Here is a 19,060-nt window from a genome sequence, read left to right as displayed (position 1 = left end):
CCCGGCTCCTGCTGGCCACACCAGGGCTGACACAAGCCCGGGGGCTGGTGGCCTCCTTGGCCACCCGGGCACTGCTGGCTCATGCCCAGCTGGCTGTCAGCCAGCACTCCCATGGCCTTCTCCGCAGGGCAGCTTTCCAGCCACTCTGTGGCTGGAAAAGCAACATGGCCATGTCCAGAACAAGTGTGATGAGGGGCAGTTGAGGGAGCTGGGGGTGTTTAGCTTGCAGGAGGCTGAGGGGAGACCTTATCACTCTCTACAACCACCTGAAAGGAGGTTGCAGTGAGATGGGGGGTTGGTCTTTTCTCCCAAGAAACAAGCAATAGGACTAGAGGAAATGGCCTCAAGCTGCATCAGGGGAGGTTTAGATTGGAGATTAGGGAAAATGTCTTCACTGCAAGAGCGGTCAAGCATTGGCACAGGCTGCCCAGAGAGGTGGGGGAGTCACCATCCCTGGGGGGGTTCAGAAACCGTGTAGACGTGGCACTTGGGGACATGGTTTACGAGGCCTGGGTGTGTTGGGCTGGCAGTTGGACTTGATGATCCTAGAGGTCTTTTCCAACCTTAATGATTCTATGATTCACTCTTCCCCAAGCCTGCAGCGTTGCATGGGGTTGGTGTGACCCAAGTGCAGGACCCAGCACTTGGCCTTGTTAAACCTCACCCAGCTGAGTCACCGGGAGGGGGCCCGATCCGGTCCCCGCGGCTCCACCCTCCGGCCCCGGAACTCCAGCGCGGCGGCACCACGTTCCCCGCCGAGCCCTCCCGACACGGGTGCCCGTCCCGCGGCACGCGGCCCGTTGTTATGACGACACGGCCGTAAAGCCGCCATCTTGGCGGTGCGGCTCGTTGCGACATGGAGGCCACGATGGCAACGAGCGCAGGGCCGGCGGGGCTTACGGCAGCCGCCGCCGAGGAGCGGGAAGGGGTGGCGGCGGAGGGCTCCGGCCCCGCCGCGCCTCCCGCCGGCCCCGCCGCCTTCCTTGGCTTCCCGGCGCCCTTCAGCGAGGAAGGTACCGGGCGCGGGGCGGGCCGTGCCGCCGCCGCCGCAGGGCCCCGGCCGGAGCCGCGGGGAGAGCGGGGCCTGAAGGGCGGCGGGGCCCGGGAAGGGGCGGGAGGCCCCTGAGGGGGCGCGGGGCGGCGTGACCGGGGGGGGGCCCTGGCGGTGCCGGTTCCCTCAGCGGGGTGTCGCGGCGGGGTCTCGGTGCCCCTCAGCTCCCCGTCCCTCCCCAGGGCCGCCGGAGCCCGGCCCGGGGGCGATCGTCCCGCTCCGCCCCGGGCATCGGCCCCTCGCAGGGGCGAAAACACCCCTCGGCAACGCACCCCCCCGCGTCTCCTCCCCCCCGGGCTGGGAGCTCACCCGAACCGGAGTGTTCGGTGTAAACCTCCTCCTTAACAGGTGCCGTATTTTGCTCAACCGATGACGTAATTTTTAAATCGCAGATGAAGACGACGTGCATAAGTGCGGTCGCTGCCAGTCCGAGTTTACCTCCCTGGAAGAATTTGTGCAGCACAAATTACAAAAGGTGTGCCAGCGAGCTCCAGAAGCTTTCACTGCTGCGTCAGCAGGTCTCCTCAACCAAGAAGTACAAAAGGTGACAGCAGGCTTCTCCTCGAGCCGTGGCTGAAAATAATTAGGACGCAACGGTCTGTTGGGTTGGAGGGGAGAGAACAGAATAAGATGCTTTTAAAGGTAATAAAACTTTTCTGCTAAAATGTGATCTGTTACAGCAGGTGGTTCCCTCTGTCGAGGAGTCGATAACCGTCGCTCATATCGTGGTTGAAGCATCTTCAATAGCCGAGGAGATCGGCAACGCGTCAGCTATAGTCGGTGAGCTCCGAGACGCCTGCCTTCCCTCCCCTGCTGGGTTGGGAGTAGTTAGTTGCTCGCTGTCCTCTTGTGTTTGGTGTGTGCTGTGGTCAGGTAAGCGACGCCTCGGTGCTGCTGAGTGCGGGGGCTTGGGGCGGAGCGACGCCTCAGACACCTCAGGGGAGCGAGAGGGGCACCGCTGGGCCAGCCTCGCAATTCTCTCTGCATGAATACAAACTGGATTTAAAACTCCACTCCTGAAACATCCATTTTAATATTTATGCCGCGATAACGAGAACGTTGCAAAGACCCGTATTCTGGGTTTAAAGCACCCGTTTCTCCTTCCTGCCGTGTGAAATGCTGAAAGGAATGGCTCTAGTTGTGTAAAGCTCTCTTCTGTGGAGAACATAACTGTCCTCGTCCCCTTTTCCCAGGCAGTGGGCACATCAAAGAAGTCATTGTTGCAGGAGACCACGTTTTCGAAAACCCAAACGGTCGCGTTGATGGGGAGGTCGCTGAAGAGCAAAGCAACCCCGATGATCAGGAGCAGGATGTTTCCACGGAACTGATAAAGATTAAGCTGCTGGTTAACAAAGAAGGGCGATATGTGTGCGAGTTATGCCAGAAGACGTTTAAAACAGTAAGTGTCGCTTCTGCTGCGCTTGGGTTAGCGAGTTATTTAGGCTAGCTGTTAGCTCAGGCACCTCAAGGCTCGATAACAATGTGCTTCTCTGCTGCGTGCTATGCTTTTGAAAGGAAAGTTCCGCTTTCAGAAGGAGCGTTGCTTTTCTTTACAGCTGAAATGTAAAGTCCTTCACCCTTTGGAACATCTTTTAAACCAGAATTCTTTCCGTAGGCCAGCATCCTCAAAGCTCACATGATCACTCACAGCAGCAGAAAGGACTATGAATGTAAACTCTGTGGAACTTCCTTTAGGACAAAAGGGTCTCTGATTCGACACCATCGCCGTCACACTGGTAAGACAGCTCTCCAAAATACGAGTTCCTCGTTGCCAGAGCGTGCTGGGTGTGGTTGTCCACCTTACCTTCCTGTGGAACTTACTGCCGCTTTCCGCCTTCTGAGCTGAGGCCGTGGAGCTCCCTGACGTTCGGGGTGCCGGGAGGCAGTGCGAGGTTCTGGGATAAGCACGGTCTGCTCGCTGCTGGAAGCCAAAAGCGTTCTTCTCGTGGTCTGTCACGTAGAGCTAATACTGGCCGTCATTAGTTTAATACCATTGGTTTGATTCTTGTCGTTTCCAGATGAAAGACCTTACAAATGCAAGAAATGTGGGAAAAGCTTCCGGGAATCGGGAGCTTTGACTCGGCACCTGAAATCTCTGACGCCTTGCACTGAAAAAATTCGCTTCAATGTGAACAAAGAAATAGTAGTCAACAAAGATGATTTGCCAACAGGTCAGTGGTGCCGCGAGTACCTGCCTTGCACCTGATAAAATTGAGCGTGCTCCTGGCGCTTGAACTACAAATTCATTCTCATTTATGAAAAAAATATTGCTGTGGTATTGAGTTTGTACCATTTATACACAAAAAAAGTAATTTATAGAGCTAAACTATTAACCTGAAGTGCACGTAGCCAGGCGTTGAGTGTGGAGGACGTTTGAGAATCCGGTAGAAAGACAGCTTTACCAGGCACCGCGCGTTCTGAGACACATTTTTGCGCAGAGTGCGGCAAATTGCCGAGGGGTGGCAGTACACCAAGTGATTCCTTGTGCTGCTTTTCTTGAAGGATCCTGTAGTTCAAGTGCAGACACGGTTTCATCAATAACGAGTGAACCCATCAAGACCTCGCCCGTGATCCACCTCGTGACTGATGCAAAAGGCAACGTTCTTCACGAAGTCCACGTCCAAATGCAGGAACTTCCCGTTGTGGATGCGAAATCCCTGGACCAAGATGTGAGTGGCGTTTCTCTGAAATCCCCTTCGCGTGTTTTACGCAGAGAAGCATTTTGAAGTATTTCGCCTCGTGAACAAAACGTTCTTGGGTGCCGAGAATAAATCTGTGTGGTGGAAGTAGATGGTTAATTAGCTTCTCTTTCACCCGAGAACACAGAAGGCACTCTGCTCTGACCCTGTCTGGCCATCTGCTGCTGCTGAGCTTAGCGGCATGCCGGTAGCATACAGGGGGATGCGCAGGGTTCACCACCACGTACTGGACAGTGCAGAAGGTGAGAGGGTGTTTTTGGTGACCGTTCCCTGCTACGAGACCCTGTGGTAGAAGCAAAGGCTTATCAATGCCTTGGACTTTGTTTTCAGGGTACAGATTCACCTCACCTTCCTCCCCAGCCCAAGGTTGTTCCCTTGTTGATTTCTCACCCTGATATCGCAGCATTAGACACCCTACGAAGAATGACTGGCGTAGCAACGTTGCTGTAAGAAAAGGGCTAACTGTGTATTTCCTGTACCAATTCCTGGGCTGTTTATTCCTTCAGCAGTCACATTCCGAGGAGCTGCCGTGTGAGGGGGAAGTGAACAGCGAGAATCTGCTGAGGCAGGCCATGAGGAATTCGGGTATTGTGATAGAGAGAGTCACTATGGAGGAAATGCAGAAGCCAGATGAGCCTCCTGTAGCTGCTACGGAAGAACTAGAAAATCAAGTGGTGGAATCAGAAGAGGAGCCGTGTGGGGAACAGTGTGTTAAAGTAGAACAAGTGGAGTCTGTATGTTTGTCTTCCATGAATAGATTAATTTTTCAATCTTCTCTGCCCTCGCTTGGTTGCGGACAGCACGGCCAGCCTCCCTGCCCCACACCTTATCCTCAGCCTGTCTCTCCCTGGGCCTGGGTCTTTGTGTCAATTTTTATAGTTACGTTTTTCACGCATGCTTTAAATGTAGTGTTGGTACGCACACGCTCCCTCTCCCCTGTTAACAATATAGATCTCTTTCTTGTCAAATCTGGCGTGTTTAGTTGGGAATTTGGTTAGTGACACTTACTGTACGCGCTAGTACAAAAAACATTTTATGTTTTACCATTTTCTTTCCAACAGACAAATGCAGAAAGAACAAACGGGTACAAAAGTTACGTTTGCCCTCACTGTAATGAAGCCTTCAGTGAAGCTGCTTCCCTTGAAACGCACATCAAAGGTCACTTAGGTAAAGTTCTGCTTACGCTGTTGCCTAAAATGTACCGTGTCTAACCATCATCTTAAGCATGGTACAGCTTGCTTTGTTTCAAATCCCATGCCTTTATGTGGCCAGCCATGCAAAGTCAATTGATGCTTAACACACAGATATGAAAAGGTTGACTTTGGCTGAGCTCTAGAATAGACGGTAAAAGAAATATTTTAAAAAACCAAAAAAGCATCCATGTTTCAGAGCCTGCACTGCATCCTTGGAGGCAGAATTTTGTGATGAGGCCGATAAAAAGTTTGGCGAGGGAGAACGGGTTGATAGGCTGGAACTGCTGCTTGAAAGGCACCAAAGGCCGTGAGAGCCCCATTTGAGCAGAATTCACTTACGAATGAGACAGAGCCCACACATGCAGCTGAGAACAATTTCCCTCTTTCTGTGGGTTAATTTTTTTGTACGAATTTTGTTACGGCATGTACTAGATACTTGCTACTACTGGTTTGTCCTGTATCAACCATGTGTTCCCTCCCTCCCTCTCTAGATTACAAGCCTTTTAAGTGTGAGGAGTGTGGCAAAGAGTTCACGAAGGGCTATCTGCTAAAAAAGCATCAGGAAGTCCACGTGAACGAGCGGCGTTTCCGCTGTGGAGAGTGTGGCAAGCTCTACAAGACCATTGCGCATGTGAAGGGGCATCGAAGAGTGCATTCTGATGAGCGGCCGTATTCCTGTCCGAAGTGCGGCAAGCGGTACAAGACAAAGGTGTGCCTCCCTCACAACAGGCTTGCCTTCAGATTTTCCTTTCCAGAGCCAGGATTTGGGAGAAGTTAGGAGGCTTTGCTCCTGAAAGAACAAATGCTAGCTCGCCTGCCTCTTGTAAGAGCAGAAGCTCCAGAAGGAGCTTTTGTTTTAGTGGGGAAAAGAGGGGACAATCTTAAAACCTTCACATTTGTGAAGAAACTGTTCCTTCGTGTGTGAAAAAATTACGTTATAATAATAAACCCAAGTATTTATCGTGCCTTACATGAGAAGAAGCCCTCAAAGATGTTGACTTCTGCCCTGGAAGATAAAATACTGCTTGCTTGAGTTTGTCCTTCCCCTTAGCTGCTCTCCTCTTGCTTCTCTCTTTGCGCAGAACGCCCAGCAAGTTCATTTCCGTACGCATTTGGAGGATAAGCCTTACGTCTGCCAGTACTGCAGTCGGGGCTTTCGGGAAAAGGGCTCGCTGGTCCGCCACATCCGCCATCACACGGGGGAAAAGCCTTTTAAGTGTTACAAGTGTGGGCGAGGGTTTGCAGAGCACGGCACTCTCAACAGGCACTTAAAAACCAAAGGTGAGGTGGCAAAGCTTGTCTGCGTTGGGGCGGGGGCGCATGTGTTGTTCTAGGATTGGGTTTGGACGATCTCCTTTTTGGCTGAAAGGTAATGATTTTTCAGAGTGGATCTAACGACCTTTCTCCAAGGACATTTGTTCGTCTGCATCTCGGTCACATCAGAAGGAGATGCGTTTTTTTTTTTACCTACGTTAATGAATATTTCTGTTGTGATCTTCCTGACCAAATGCTGACCAAACAGCCGTAAACTGGTTCTAATAAAAAATCTAGGTCGTCTAAATAAAGGGAAAGATAACCAAACCACAATTTGCAATAAGAATCTAACCGCAGGGGTGCTGTGGGCTCTTTGCTCCAAACTGTGGCTTAAGTGGTCTCTGCAATGTTGCCCCTGCCCTAAGTGGGGAAGACAGACCCTCACACCCTACAAGAGCCTGCCCCGAATTGTGAAGCGGCTCTGCTGCAAGGCTATGCACAAAGAGGGAGAAAATAAACGTTTTCGCAAAGTAATGCCAGAAAAAGCTTGATGTCTGTGTTGGGGAAGAGGTGAGAGGGTTGTAAAACTTCTGATGTGGCCCATATTGTTACGGTTAAACTTGACAATTGGGGTGGTTTGGTGTTTTTTTTGCATTAAACAAGTACTAATTTGGGGGTTTGATGAAATCCTGTAAGAATATGAAGTCTGGATGTTCTGTGAAGAAAATGTCTTAAGTGGAGTTAAATTCTGACAGATAATCTTGTTTGATGGATTAGTTGCACTGGACGTGCTGCTCCTTTAGCTCCTAAGCATGGATTTTCAAATTTCTTTGGGTAGTGGTGATGATATATTGAGATTTTAAAGGACAATACAAGTTTACTGGAGGGGGGGTGGGGAGTTTCCTAGGTACTGAAATGTAACGCATAGCAGAAAGATATACGACTTAAAATACACCAGAAGTCTTACTGTGTGTTCTTTAGACATGGCTTTTGAAATCCTATATAGTTTTACGTATCTGAATTTAGCGTGTATTTTTTGAGACAACACTGGACAGTTGCTCTGCTCGAGGCTCAGTTCCGTTGCCTGGTGTCACGTCAGCCTCTTCTAGGCCATCACTTGCCCTGGTGGGGTGGGAGCCTGTCATCTGGCTGCTGGTCGCTTGTCAGTGGCCTCCTGTTAAAGGGGTCTTGTTTGTGCCATGTGGTGTTTTCCAGGTGTTCCTGTATTTGAGGTGGTTATGAAAAATAATGTTTTTCTGGCATTTCTGACATACCATTCAGGTGGCTGCCTCCTTGCTTTGAAAGAGGTGGAGGAAGTGATAGTGTCTGAGGAAAGTCAGTCAGCTGACAACTTGGCTGCAACGGTCATTTCTGAAGATCCTCACACTGTTCTGGTAGAGTTTTCCTCGGTGGTGGCGGACACTCAGGAGTACATCATTGAGGTGAGAAATGGGGCAAACAGCCCTCTCCTCCTGAGCTTAGCACGGCGTTTTGTCAGTAAAAACTGCAGTTGTGCATGTTCCTCATGTAGGTTTTTGGGAAAAGGTAAAATAGGCTCTACCCAATGCTAGGACTAAGCAGGATTAATCTTGTTCAGGAGAGCACCGGGAGCGTACTGCATCCCACTTCTGAAGTCCTGCACGTAGCCTAGGCAGGATGATGAGAACGCAGGGAAGATCGACAGTAGTTCACTGGAGTAGTTCAGGTTGAGACTGAGAACTTCTCACCAATCCAGATTTTATGTCCTCACAAACTTGCTTCAACGTTCCTTCAACTTCAACCCACTCCTCTCCCATTTCTATTGAGCGTATTTTGTCCGAAATAATCTCTGTTGTTTTTAACTGGCTGTGGCTGCCAAAAGCAACGAATTACCCATTTCGCTTTCTCCCCTTGGTGACAAAGAGCCAGTACTCATCTGCGCAGGATAACACCGTTCATTTATTGAGTCCCTTTAGTGCTGCCGTAGTTTTTCCTCCAATAGGAGAAAACCCTGCCAGCTGGCTGAGTCCTGCTGAGAGAGGATGTCCTCTTTCCGTTATTTTTGAGCACTTTGCATTACTTTTAAGTAGCTCTTGATAATGGGATTTGGAGGGAATTTCAAGGAGTTGTCTTTAAAGGAGTTACTGCATCATGGGGGGGAACAGAAAGACTCCTTTTACAAGAGCTTAATGTCTTTTACCTTGGTGATTAAAGAATTTTTTATAATAATCTAAAGAGGAAATAATCCTGTTTTGTCTTTCAAGACTGCTACTGAAGACATGGAGACCAGCGAAGCTAATGAAATCATAGAGGGAACAAGGCACGAGGTAAAGCAGCCACAGAAACTGTTATTTTGGGGACTTGCTGTAAATTACATGAATCACTCTTAGTGTCTAAAAGTCATGCTTAATAAAACCAACCTCAAATAACTAGTTTACCTACCCTCTGTCCTTTTGCAGACCTGTCTGTATAGAAACATAATACTGGTTGTACTGGGTTTGACTGAGCTTTGTTAATGCCAGGCCCTCTTGGTGATGGTGGCTGGTGACTTAACATGGCTTCACACGCAAGAGCACAGCTGCTGGCCGAGTGGAACTGTACAGTAACACTTCAGCCTTGCAGAAATGACCCTCCTAAGGCATTCCTGAATGCTGGAAGTAATGCTCGCTGCAAAGTCAGAGCCTGGCTAGGCGCTTGCAGTCAAAGTGTCTGGGCACGCGCTGTTAAGGTTTTTCTACAAAGAGTAGTCTGACTTTCTGTGGGCAGCACCCTGCTGGTGCACATCTTCAGCAACGTGAGGTGTGACGTGTTGTAGGATTCTGCTGTTCTCGGGGCGATGAGAACTTTGGTGAACAGCTGGAGGAAACTGGAATTAAATGCTGCTTGTTGTATTGCCCTGCTGGGCATCAGGCACTGTTTATGGCGATGGTAATCGTACAATACACTGAGAAATAACATGGCCTCTTTTCTCTCCGCGTAGGTTGACAGCCATATTATGAAGGTTGTGCAACAAATAGTAAATCAAGCAAACTCTGGTCACCAGATCATCGTACAGAACGTCACCGTGGCAGAAAACTCTGAAGTAACCGCCGATGCTGCGGACACCATCACCATCGCCACCCCCGAAAGCCTGACGGAGCAGGTCGCCATGACGCTGGCTTCCGCCATCGGGGAAGGAGCAGTGCTGACTACAGAGGGTAGCATCAAGACGGAAGAAGCAACAGTGACGATGGTGGCATCCGAGGACATTGAAATAATGGAACATGCAGGAGAGTTTGTGATCACCTCCCAGGAAGGGGAGGTGGAAGTCCAGACTGTGATTGTGTAAAGAACAGCTTGCGGCTAGTGACAGATGTTGATGTAAAAGTTACTGCTTTTCTCCATTTTGGGGAATTGGATGAGTCCTAAGTTTGCCATTGTAATTGTTCAGAGAGCAAGGGAGAGAACGCTTTTCTAGGTAAGTGGCTTAAGAGGAGGGTACAGCCCCAAGACGGTTTCTATTTAACATGAAAATAACAGTTAAAAACCTCTGCATGGTTATACTGTGGATGTGACAGATACGGTGTATGTGACAGCCTCAGCTGCCTCAAATAAAGGAAGATCCTTTGCATTTACCTCTGGCCACAGGACAGCAGTGCTCTGGTGTTTAGATTTAAAAGGATTTGGAAAGCGGAGCAGGTGTGTAGGGTCTCGTAAGAGACTACTTAATCATATGCATTTAAAAGCAACCAAGAAAAACCAAACTTAAGGAGTTGTGGTGTGCATTCACCACCACTCAAAACCTTTCATGCCTTTAACCTCACTACTTTAGTCCTCCTAAGGCATGGTACTGCAGTATTTTATTTTATATCCTGGACAAGTAGCCTTATGTACTGGTCTATGAAAGAATGCGTCATTGTACCCTTGCAATGCCAGACAGGCTACTCTGAGAGCTGGTCTGTCGGTGTGTAAAGCCATATTGTATAGGATTTTTTTTTTTGAAAACCATTTACGAATTTTTAATTGCATACTGTACAGATTTGGCATGTAAATACATTTTTAGAAATAAAGTTATTTAAAGTTCTTACTCTGTTTTTCCAATTTCTGCTCTATTGTCACACGAACAGAAGACTTTCTGGCAGGAGAAAAGGGCCACTTAATGTTGTGCTTAAGAAACCTTCATTGCTGGGTAAGTCAAACACACTGGTTTTCCCAAAACGAAGGCAAGCCTCTCAAAGCAGCCAGTACATCTATGCTTTGGAGATAGCTCAGGTGAGCCTTAGTTGGAGGGATTTCAGAAGGTAAAGGCTGTAAGCCTGCTTTTGTCTTCCACCGTTGAGGCAGGGGGTCGTCTCGAGGGACACTGATGAAGCACCTTTCTGTGCTCACCTGCACAGACGTGGAAGGCCAAGTCACTGCTGTGCTTTGGAAGCAGCTTCTTCAGTGATGGCAGGTGCGCAGCCCCAGAAACGCCCTCAGCAACTGTAACTGCCCCTGCTGCCAAATGCCCAAAATATAAAGAAATGCCTAAGACACAGCCTCTCGCTGTGAACAGCTGTATCAAACAATGTGATAAAGGTGAGAAATGCCTGAAGGACCATGTCTGTCACCTGCCAGGGGCTGTACGTCCAGAGCTCAACACCAAATTTCTGGTACCCTCTTCAGGATGCTGAAATGTTGTCTGGAAGTCCACCATTTTCATGACTCTGAGGCTGAAATGGCACCTTCTTTTGAATGGTGTGAAAATAGGTATCAAGAGACTTAACAGGTCAGGAGGAGTAGCACTTGTGGTAGTTTCCTTTCTGAGATAAAGGTGCTCCATACTAGTGCACATTTGCAGTAGAACATGGTTTCCGTAGGTTAAGACTCTGCCAGTAATCATACTTTTTTCCAGCTAGATACATGCAACCTATTCTACTTACTGCTTAGAATAGTGGGTTAATCATTTGCCAAAGAAAGGCAATACAAGAAGATGAAGCTTCCTTGAGGTTCACAGCAGCTCTCTGTTAGCTCTTCCCAGACAAAAAGATTCACTTCAGTAAGCCAGACCAAACTTGCCTCTCCGTGCCTGCTCTCAGGGATCTCACCAACTGACATATCATAAACGGTGCTCTGCTGAGGCACTGTTCGTCACAGTACTGCGAAAAACAGCAACTCCCAGCTGAACACACTCAGCTGGGGGTTACTGTTTTCCTGCAAGGGGGAGGGGGAATGTGAATAGTTGACAAATCTGTGCATGCAGATGTTTACCACCTCCACATGTGCGGCATCGCTATGATCCTGCAGGAAGACCTACTTAAGATGTACCCAAGTGACTGAGGAACTCAGTTTGCCTGTTACACAGTGGTGTAACGCAGCACACAAATGGGAATCATTAAAAAAGGTTCCTTGTGGATGTGTTCCACAGCCGAGCCTTTCTCTAGTAGAGCTTGCTTCGATACCACGATTGTGTCTGAAACGACGAACAGGCCGCGGACACAACGCATAGGGGCAGCGTTACGGATAAACTCGGAAGAACTCCAGTTTTTTAAAGACTGGTTGGCTTTATGAAAACATAGTTTCCAATTACTTCATTGGAATAGAGTATCTTTTTACAAAAGCTGGGACATCAAAACATGCTGCTGAAATGAAGTCTTACAAAAAGTTTAAAAATGCACATATAAAGAACATTATCTTCATGTTTTCTTCTTCCTTTCCAATGCTGTAGGAGGCTTAAAGATTTCCTTTAAATTCATCCAGACTCCTTTAGAATACATGTTTTTGTAGACAGCCTGTCTGTCATGAGGCTGCAGCGCTGGGTGGTGGGAACACCCAGGTCTTCGGGACTTATACCATTCATTGGAAGTTTGGTTGGTTAAGGCCAAGCACAGACTGAAGCAGCAGTACGCACCCAGTACGAGTGTGAGAAGGATAACAAAACCAAGCATGAAGACAATCCTAGGAAAAGTCAAGAAAAGGTGCTGCAAAGAAAATAACAACGTAGTTAAGAAGTTGGAGCATCAAATCCGATGGAGGCATGTGACCGCTGCAACGCACCAGGCGGATTGCGCGTCCGTACGGACACGTAACCGTGCACCCCAGAAACGAGGTCACAGCCCTAACCCCCGCCCAGCTCAGGGACGGGCCATTCCGGACTGAATCTCTGAGTAAAGCACAGAGGTTTCCAGAAACATATTTCCTCGCAAGCCTCTGAGAATACGTGGGAGCATTTTCCACACCCATCTATGACTGTTTGTATTTCATATTGGAATTCTGCTTGTTTGGTTTTTTTTGCTGAGTCTTTTAATTAAAACTAAAACCCAAAACACATTAATGCAGATCATCTGAAAACAAACTGCCAAATGAAGGGGCTACAATCTGGTGCAACTTCAGGCTTTGCTGACACGATGCAGTTTAAGCAGCTCTTTTCTGAGTTAAATTCCAGTACGTACTGGAATGGTAACGGTACTGGTCCAACCCGAGCAAACATTCCCTGACCGAGATCCCTTTTTAAGAGCACAAGGCGGAAAGATCTCTTGTCTAGGATGAGGAAAGGATAAAGCATTTACTACTTACCACCTCACTGCCACACTGCAGGAAGGGATGAGGGGATTGAAATGCAAAGGACTCAAGTGCTAGAGAGACTCAAAGTCACCCTTTACTTGTATGTGAAAGAAAATATCCAAGCGTCTAAACTCCAGGGCAGCAGGCTCCTGGTTTAACATCTCCCTGAAGGTATCTTAAGGATTGTCAACCATGTCCTAAATATTAGACAGTAGATGGTCATTGGAATGTAAAGGCCTTCTTTATGAACCAGATCTGCTGAGTGAAAGCAGCCTGGAGACAGAAACTCAAAGAATGAAGTGCTGCGAGAAAAATCCCATGTTTTTAAAGTATTCTCCAATGACAGTTTCCTAAACTTGATTAGCTGAGTAAAGTTGGTAAAAACCCTGCAGCCTGCCCACATCCTGCCCGTGAGAACAGGAGGACTTGCATGATTCCTGAAAGCAAACACTGAGACAGACCTTTTTATAAGCCAATAACCCAGACAGCATAAACTGACCTGAACGAGGAAGACAATCTCAACAGCATGCTCCTGTCCTTGGTGGTCTAGGTACCTCCCACGCATCATGCCTGACAGCAGCACCGCCTGGATGAGGAAGGCTGCTGTGACGGTTGCGATGCTCGCAGCCATGGCAGTCAGCGTGAAGAGGTAAAGGAAGAAATACTTCGCGTTGAAGGCACCAATGCAGTTGTTGACCCACACACAGTGGTGATCAAAACGATGTACACACACACGGCAGAAACCTGGTGAGGAGTGAATGACAAGGCAGTTCAGTTATTTGGTTTTTAAGTCATCAGTTTTATTTTTAGACAGGTTAGGGTAGTTTTTTCATCCGAAAATCTGAGAAATATGGTCATGATTTAGCTGATAGTTTTTTAAGGACATACATTAATTTAAACTGCCTATCATAAAACTAAACCCAAAGACCTGTATCTCCTTTCCTCTTTCATTCACCAAGGCTGCAGCTCAAAGACTTTGGTTTCTCTGACAGTACTGCCTAGGAAAGTGTATGAAGGGTAGAGGTTGCAGCTCCCAGCTTTATTTTAGGTGATAACAGGAAATTCCTCAAGAGAAAGACAAAATCCTGAAGTCGGGTCTTGACAGGTGAGCATTTTTCATTTAACTTCCAGATGCTCAAAACCTTGCCTGTTCCTGACCCCACCTGATGCCCTCAGAACTGGTAATTTCTGTGAGAAGAAACGGCAGCAAAACAAGTTCCATGGCTGGGCAAAGGGCAGCCGCGACTCGGGACCCCAGGAAAACGAACGCAATCCTGCGTGCATCGCGCTGGGTAACAGACCAGATGTAGCGTGAACCGCAGTTACTGATGGAGAATTAAATTGAAAAAGCCTCTTACTGCAGTGCTTTGACCTGGCTGGCTTCTCCATGTTGCACGTAGGACACATGATGCCTTTCTGAAATAACACACCATCGTATGCATAAATCTTAACCAATGACGCGTGATTTGATTTTGTTATTACACCTGCGAAAGAAATGAGAAAAACAGTAAAAGTAATGGTGTTTGCAACATTTTTTAGGTTCTGTTTTCAAGGAGCTACAGCTCACAGTCAGCATGGGCTTACCAGGATCGGCCCGGGAGCAGAGAATGAAGCAGCCCATGTTCCCAGCCAGCAGCAGGTAGGGCAGCAGCAGGAGGAAGAGGGGGAACTGCAGCTCCCAGCAGTAAACGAACACTTCCCATGTGTATTCTCCATACACTGCAGCTTGCAAGGCTATGTGCAGGACAACAAACAAACAGCTTCTGGAACAGAAAGGGGACAGCCTATTTAATACGCAGCATCCTGCTTAACAAACAGGTCAAGTACACTCAGAGGTGATCAGCAAAGACTCTCCAAATGCAAGGAAACACCTCTTTCAGGTTTTCAGGCCAGCATGGATTGCATATTAATAGTGTTTTCTCCACCCAATGGCTTCGCCTTCTCTTCTTCCCACACAGTCTCCTTTAAATATGCCAGCTAAATTCACTTCCATCATCGTCACCCCCTTCGGATTGTTCTTCCAACAGTAGGGTCAAGTACAAAGCACCCTTCCTGCTGCTGAAATATGCCACAGCAACAGGCCACAAAACGTTCTGCCAGGAGACATTTGCTGTGTGCTGCTCTGAAAGCAAAGAAAACCCTGGTAAAAGGTCATCTTAAACTGTAATAATATATGCAGCCATTACGAAATAAGCGTGGCAGGAGGTTAGCAATGGCAAATCGCTCCATGAAACTAGTTCCGACCTGTCAGCAGATGACAGCTTCTGCGAGGCAAGCTGGATGACTGTTTGGCATGCAGGTTGGTTTGGGATGCATCCTCCTGAGCAACAACTTTCAGCAGGCAAATGGACGCTCAGATAAGCCACCCATTAGGAGAGCAACGTTCAGTTACCACAGTTCTCTGCATTATACATTTGTTTTCTGGACTTTTATTGTGAGTTTTAAACAACTAGTGATGTGTACTTTACTACAGCGGGAAGTCTGTTGCAGACAAGCTCTCCTCTACCACTCTCCCACACCATTTCTTGTGTGCAATCCAGCAGGATCCTGCGGAGTCTCCTCTCAACTGCAGGGCCAGAAGAAGATACCCTCAAGAGCTGCACCTCGCTGGACTTCTGCACCAACTGAAAACCTCTCTCTTGAATGAGGTGATGTGGTCGAAGGGTGTGCGTGGAGGATCAAAGCGCCTCCAGCGTGCAGCATAACCCAGCAATGGCAACTACACCGGCCTCACCAGATAATTGCTCGCTGCTGACGGCACGTTTGACAGCGTAACCACCCTCTTGGGCTGGGCTCGCTTAACACCAGAGAATCTGCACAGCAGGCAACAAAACAACTGCAGCACATTCAACAGCTATAGACATTACGCCCCTGAAGCGTCTGTCATACTGGAGTTGCTGCCTCCAGAGGAAAGGTATTTAAGTCGTTCCTGAAGCAGATCTTAAAGCACCAAGGTTTACAGGATGCTGCAAAATTCACCTTAACACAGCAGGCTGCGCATTGGCAGCGGTGCAGCTCCCCCTTGAGCCACCTGGACATTCAAGCTGCTGGACTAAGACTAATGGGATTGGAGGGAGAGGATAGGGATCACTAACTCTGTCTAAACTAACTCTGCAGCTGCCAGAGAGTCTGTTGTAATTCTCTTGTGGATGCAGGCTCCCGCCAGTGTGACCAACATCTGTTACGCTGGAAGCTACTGAGCCACATTATCTTTATTTGTCAATATGTTCAAATATTTCAGGGCACCATCTTCCCAACAATAAGCAAGAAAAAGGAGGACAACAGCTTGGCAAACCTTAAAGGGAATCTGTAATCCCCGACAAGCACCCCTAATGAAGCGAGAATCTCTAAGGATAATACCGAAAGCTCTGACGGTAGCAGGAGGTCACCTAGAGCGGCCAGAAATATTAGTAAAAAAACCCATAAGGTAAAAAGCATGAAAAAAGGTGCAATACCTTGTGTGGAAGAGCCTGTGAAACACCCTTTGTGTCACACTCTGGAGCTGCGCGGGGATTACAAATGACAATACCTGAAGCAAATGAAAACACTGTGTTATCTGAATTGCACATCACTTCTGCCTTGTGCAATGTTCAAATGAAAACATAAGTCACCGAATCGCCCAGTTATTTATCACTGCAGCCATGCCACCAGGGAGGAAGCTCATTTTCAGGGGCATCTGAGCTCCTAAGAATACAGACAGGCACGTTGCTGGGGTTTTCAAAATGGCAGTGAGGTTCCATATTCTTGGAAGCCCAGAAGGCACAAACGTACATATCTGGGTTAATGTGTGAAAGTTGTAAGGAGCTTATATCAGGTTATAGACTGGGTAACTGGTTAAGCAGGGGATAGAACTGAGCAATTTCTGAACTGCAATATGCTTCATCAGGACATCTGACAGATGCAAGCAGAGATAAGCAAAGGGATAAAGCCCTGCTATCCTCCAGAAGAAGGAAAAAAACCCAACCAAAAAACAAACAAACCCCACCAAAAAAAAAATCCATGGTTTCTTCAACTACAGCTATGACCCCGACTGGTAACTCCATGTCCACCTAACCGCTGTGTCAGAAACACTAGACACAATGAAGAAGAAAACTGCCTGTCTTCATTCAGCCATAGCCTGTGACTGCGGAGTTGTTTGACTCTGCTGTTCAGAGGATGACAGGTCTCGATAGCAACATGCTGCTCCATCAGTGGTGGAAAAATTGGAGCAGCTGAGCCTATTTCTAGCTGACATGGAAAGAAAACATGCAGCGAGAGCTTCTTGTCTCAGATGTGAAAGACCGAAGGCAAAAAGCATATGTAGAGCTGAGATGATGTTAAATATTTTTCTTTTAACTGGTACGCCTCATATCAGCAGTTCCAGTGACAAGTCCTTTTTAAAGGAGGCTGTGTACTGTGATAGGAAACACACAACCAGGCAGAAAAGCAACCTGCATGCAATTGCACAACTGAATCGCTGGCGGCAAGGAAATCAGGCCGGGGGGTGGAAGTGACTTGTCACAGAGCTAGAAACAGCTGTGCTCTCTGCAAGTCAGTCATTCTGTATTGCTCACAATGCTTCAGCGGATCTTAAAGGAGTGCAGCCAAACAACTCCAACAAACTTCCAGGCTTATACGCTTCGTTAATTAGTCAGAAATTAATTTAAAATACAGCATCTAGAGAGACTATTCAGGATTACCCGTATTCATTTCAAGCGTACAAGTATCGATTACATTTCTCCAGACAGTGACTTCACATCACGGCAATACTTTAATTGCTGATCGTTACACACGTTTCACAGAAGCAGCTATTAAGGAATGTGGGAAAATAATAAACTCTGCACAGGGATCTGCGTGGCTATAAAACAAAATAAAGTATGATACTAGTAATAAAAATCATGTTTAGACTCATGTAAACAGCATTAAATATTATTTACAATTCAAATTATAATTCTCTCATGCTTTCCCTTCCGAAACTTCTACACTTGTTTTTTTCCTTCCTTATTCAAACACAGCCCAACAGGCAGAAAAATAAGCTCCTGCCTTTTCAATTCATTCAATTTTTACAATAAAACCCCAATTCTTAATCCTCTTTTAAAGTTCTTCATTCCTCCCTCTTTCTTAGGAAACTACAGCCTGCAGCACAATTAGACAATCAGATGTTAAAGAGCTCCCCCTAAAATATGTGCTACCCGTTATAATCCTCTATTTTATTTTTCAAACCTCCCCCCACCTTTTTCGTTTTAATGACAGCAGCAAATACCATAAATTTGCCAATAGTTGGGGCCTCATTATTATTTAATTTCTCAAAGCTGATGCCTCATGGGGTTCCTGAACAATGTACTTTTAGCATTGCAAGATGTTCCAGCCTTACTACTACCCTGCGGCTGCTGTGGGCGGCCAGACCAGCACCGGCGGGAACGGGGGCTGTAAAACACAAATGGTTTTTTACTACTTGCTTGGGCAGGACCTCAGCAGCCAGAAGGAAACATGTTTCTATTTCCAATCCTGGTTTGCACTTACCTGAGAGCAGTTGTCAAAATAGGATGAAATATGAAATATACCGTTATCACTGCTCTAACCACATACACCAGAATTGTTTACGGAGGAGAAATACAGGAGTTGCATTAATTTTAGCACAACGAACTAGGGCAGACCACCAGAACGGGAGCTGATCATGGCTCTGAAAGCCAAGTTCTTTACCTGGCTTGCACCGCTGATGCTTCTCGCGAGGAAACCCTCCTTCCTTCCTGAGCAGACGCAGAACAGGGTGGCGGTGGCCAGGACAAAACACAAGTAAATCAAGAAGAGGGTCAGAAAGTCCATCCCGAGCCCTGCAACACAACGGACGCAGCCGTTAGTGCCTGGCCGTGCCGCTCTGTGGGGCCGTGGCTGGGCTGAGCCGCGCTTCGCACCTTTGGTGGCCGCTGGAAGAGGGGGCGAAGACGGGGCGCAGTGGCTCCGTGTCCCGCCGCACCCCCGAGCCCCCCGCGGGAGAAACTGGGATTTATAGCTGTGTTTTATCTGTTTCGGTACGGCCCCAGGCCCAGCTTCTTGGCGGGGGAGGGAACGCCTGCCAGGCCTCGGGGCCTGCGGCGGGAACACCCCGGGCCGCGACGCCCTGCCCGGCCCGGGCACCACGGCGCGGGGAGGCCGCTGAGGGCGGCGGGCCGGGGGCCTGCGGCCTCCGAGCCCCGGGGCAGCAAGAGCCCGAGGTGCTCTGGGGACACCTGCGGGGCGGTGGGGGGCGACGCTCCCCAGCCCCGAGGGACCGGGACGGGAGCCGGAGGGCGCCGACACCGGGGGCGGGACGCCCCGCTCCCCTCAGGCCGCACCGGCGGCGGCGCCCTCCCCCGCGCTAGGGGGCGCTCTCACCCCGCCCC

General features: G+C 48.3%; 2 protein-coding genes across 5 annotated transcripts; one reads left to right on the top strand and one right to left on the bottom strand.

Annotated features, from left to right (window-relative positions):
- Nucleotides 1–826: 826 nt before the first annotated feature.
- E4F1 (E4F transcription factor 1) lies at nt 827–10,242 on the top strand. 4 transcript variants are annotated; one of them, XM_064461347.1, is made up of 14 exons: nt 827–1,013; nt 1,444–1,595; nt 1,735–1,831; nt 2,245–2,450; nt 2,667–2,787; nt 3,070–3,222; nt 3,554–3,720; nt 4,260–4,484; nt 4,812–4,917; nt 5,435–5,652; nt 6,026–6,224; nt 7,479–7,639; nt 8,441–8,503; nt 9,157–10,242. In XM_064461347.1, the coding sequence occupies exons 1-14, from the start codon at nt 857–859 to the stop codon at nt 9,502–9,504; spliced, it is 2,373 nt and encodes a 790-aa protein (XP_064317417.1). In that variant the 5' UTR covers nt 827–856; the 3' UTR covers nt 9,505–10,242. The 4 variants fall into 4 exon arrangements, with proteins under 4 accessions (XP_064317417.1, XP_064317416.1, XP_064317415.1 ...); XM_064461346.1 differs by having other exon boundaries at nt 1,732–1,831; XM_064461345.1 differs by having other exon boundaries at nt 828–1,013; nt 4,257–4,484.
- Nucleotides 10,243–11,392: 1,150 nt separating this feature from the next.
- On the bottom strand, nt 11,393–19,060 carry ZDHHC4 (zinc finger DHHC-type palmitoyltransferase 4). The gene is made up of 7 exons (XM_064461348.1): nt 18,593–19,060; nt 18,381–18,511; nt 16,154–16,227; nt 14,283–14,461; nt 14,057–14,182; nt 13,198–13,442; nt 11,393–12,115 (listed from the first exon to the last, which is right to left on the bottom strand). The coding sequence occupies exons 2-7, from the start codon at nt 18,501–18,503 to the stop codon at nt 11,831–11,833; spliced, it is 1,032 nt and encodes a 343-aa protein (XP_064317418.1). The 5' UTR covers nt 18,504–18,511; nt 18,593–19,060; the 3' UTR covers nt 11,393–11,830.

This window comes from Phalacrocorax carbo, chromosome 10, assembly GCF_963921805.1.
Source record: "Phalacrocorax carbo chromosome 10, bPhaCar2.1, whole genome shotgun sequence".
Lineage (NCBI taxonomy): Eukaryota > Metazoa > Chordata > Aves > Suliformes > Phalacrocoracidae > Phalacrocorax > Phalacrocorax carbo.
This window is presented reverse-complemented; position numbering and strand designations above follow the sequence as displayed.

Excerpts from the sequence above, each read along its gene's own strand:
- E4F1 (XM_064461344.1), top strand. The coding sequence starts at position 857 with ATGGAGGCCACGATGGCAACGAGCGCAGGGCCGGCGGGGCTTACGGCA. Across the intron at positions 3,721-4,256 it reads CGAAATCCCTGGACCAAGAT|CAGTCACATTCCGAGGAGCT; the intron begins GTGAGTGGCGTT and ends TTATTCCTTCAG. Across the intron at positions 6,225-7,478 it reads CAGGCACTTAAAAACCAAAG|GTGGCTGCCTCCTTGCTTTG; the intron begins GTGAGGTGGCAA and ends CATACCATTCAG.
- ZDHHC4 (XM_064461348.1), bottom strand. The coding sequence starts at position 18,503 with ATGGACTTTCTGACCCTCTTCTTGATTTACTTGTGTTTTGTCCTGGCC. Across the intron at positions 16,228-18,380 it reads GCATCAGCGGTGCAAGCCAG|GTATTGTCATTTGTAATCCC; the intron begins GTAAAGAACTTG and ends CATTTGCTTCAG. Across the intron at positions 14,183-14,282 it reads CTGCTCCCGGGCCGATCCTG|GTGTAATAACAAAATCAAAT; the intron begins GTAAGCCCATGC and ends TTTCTTTCGCAG.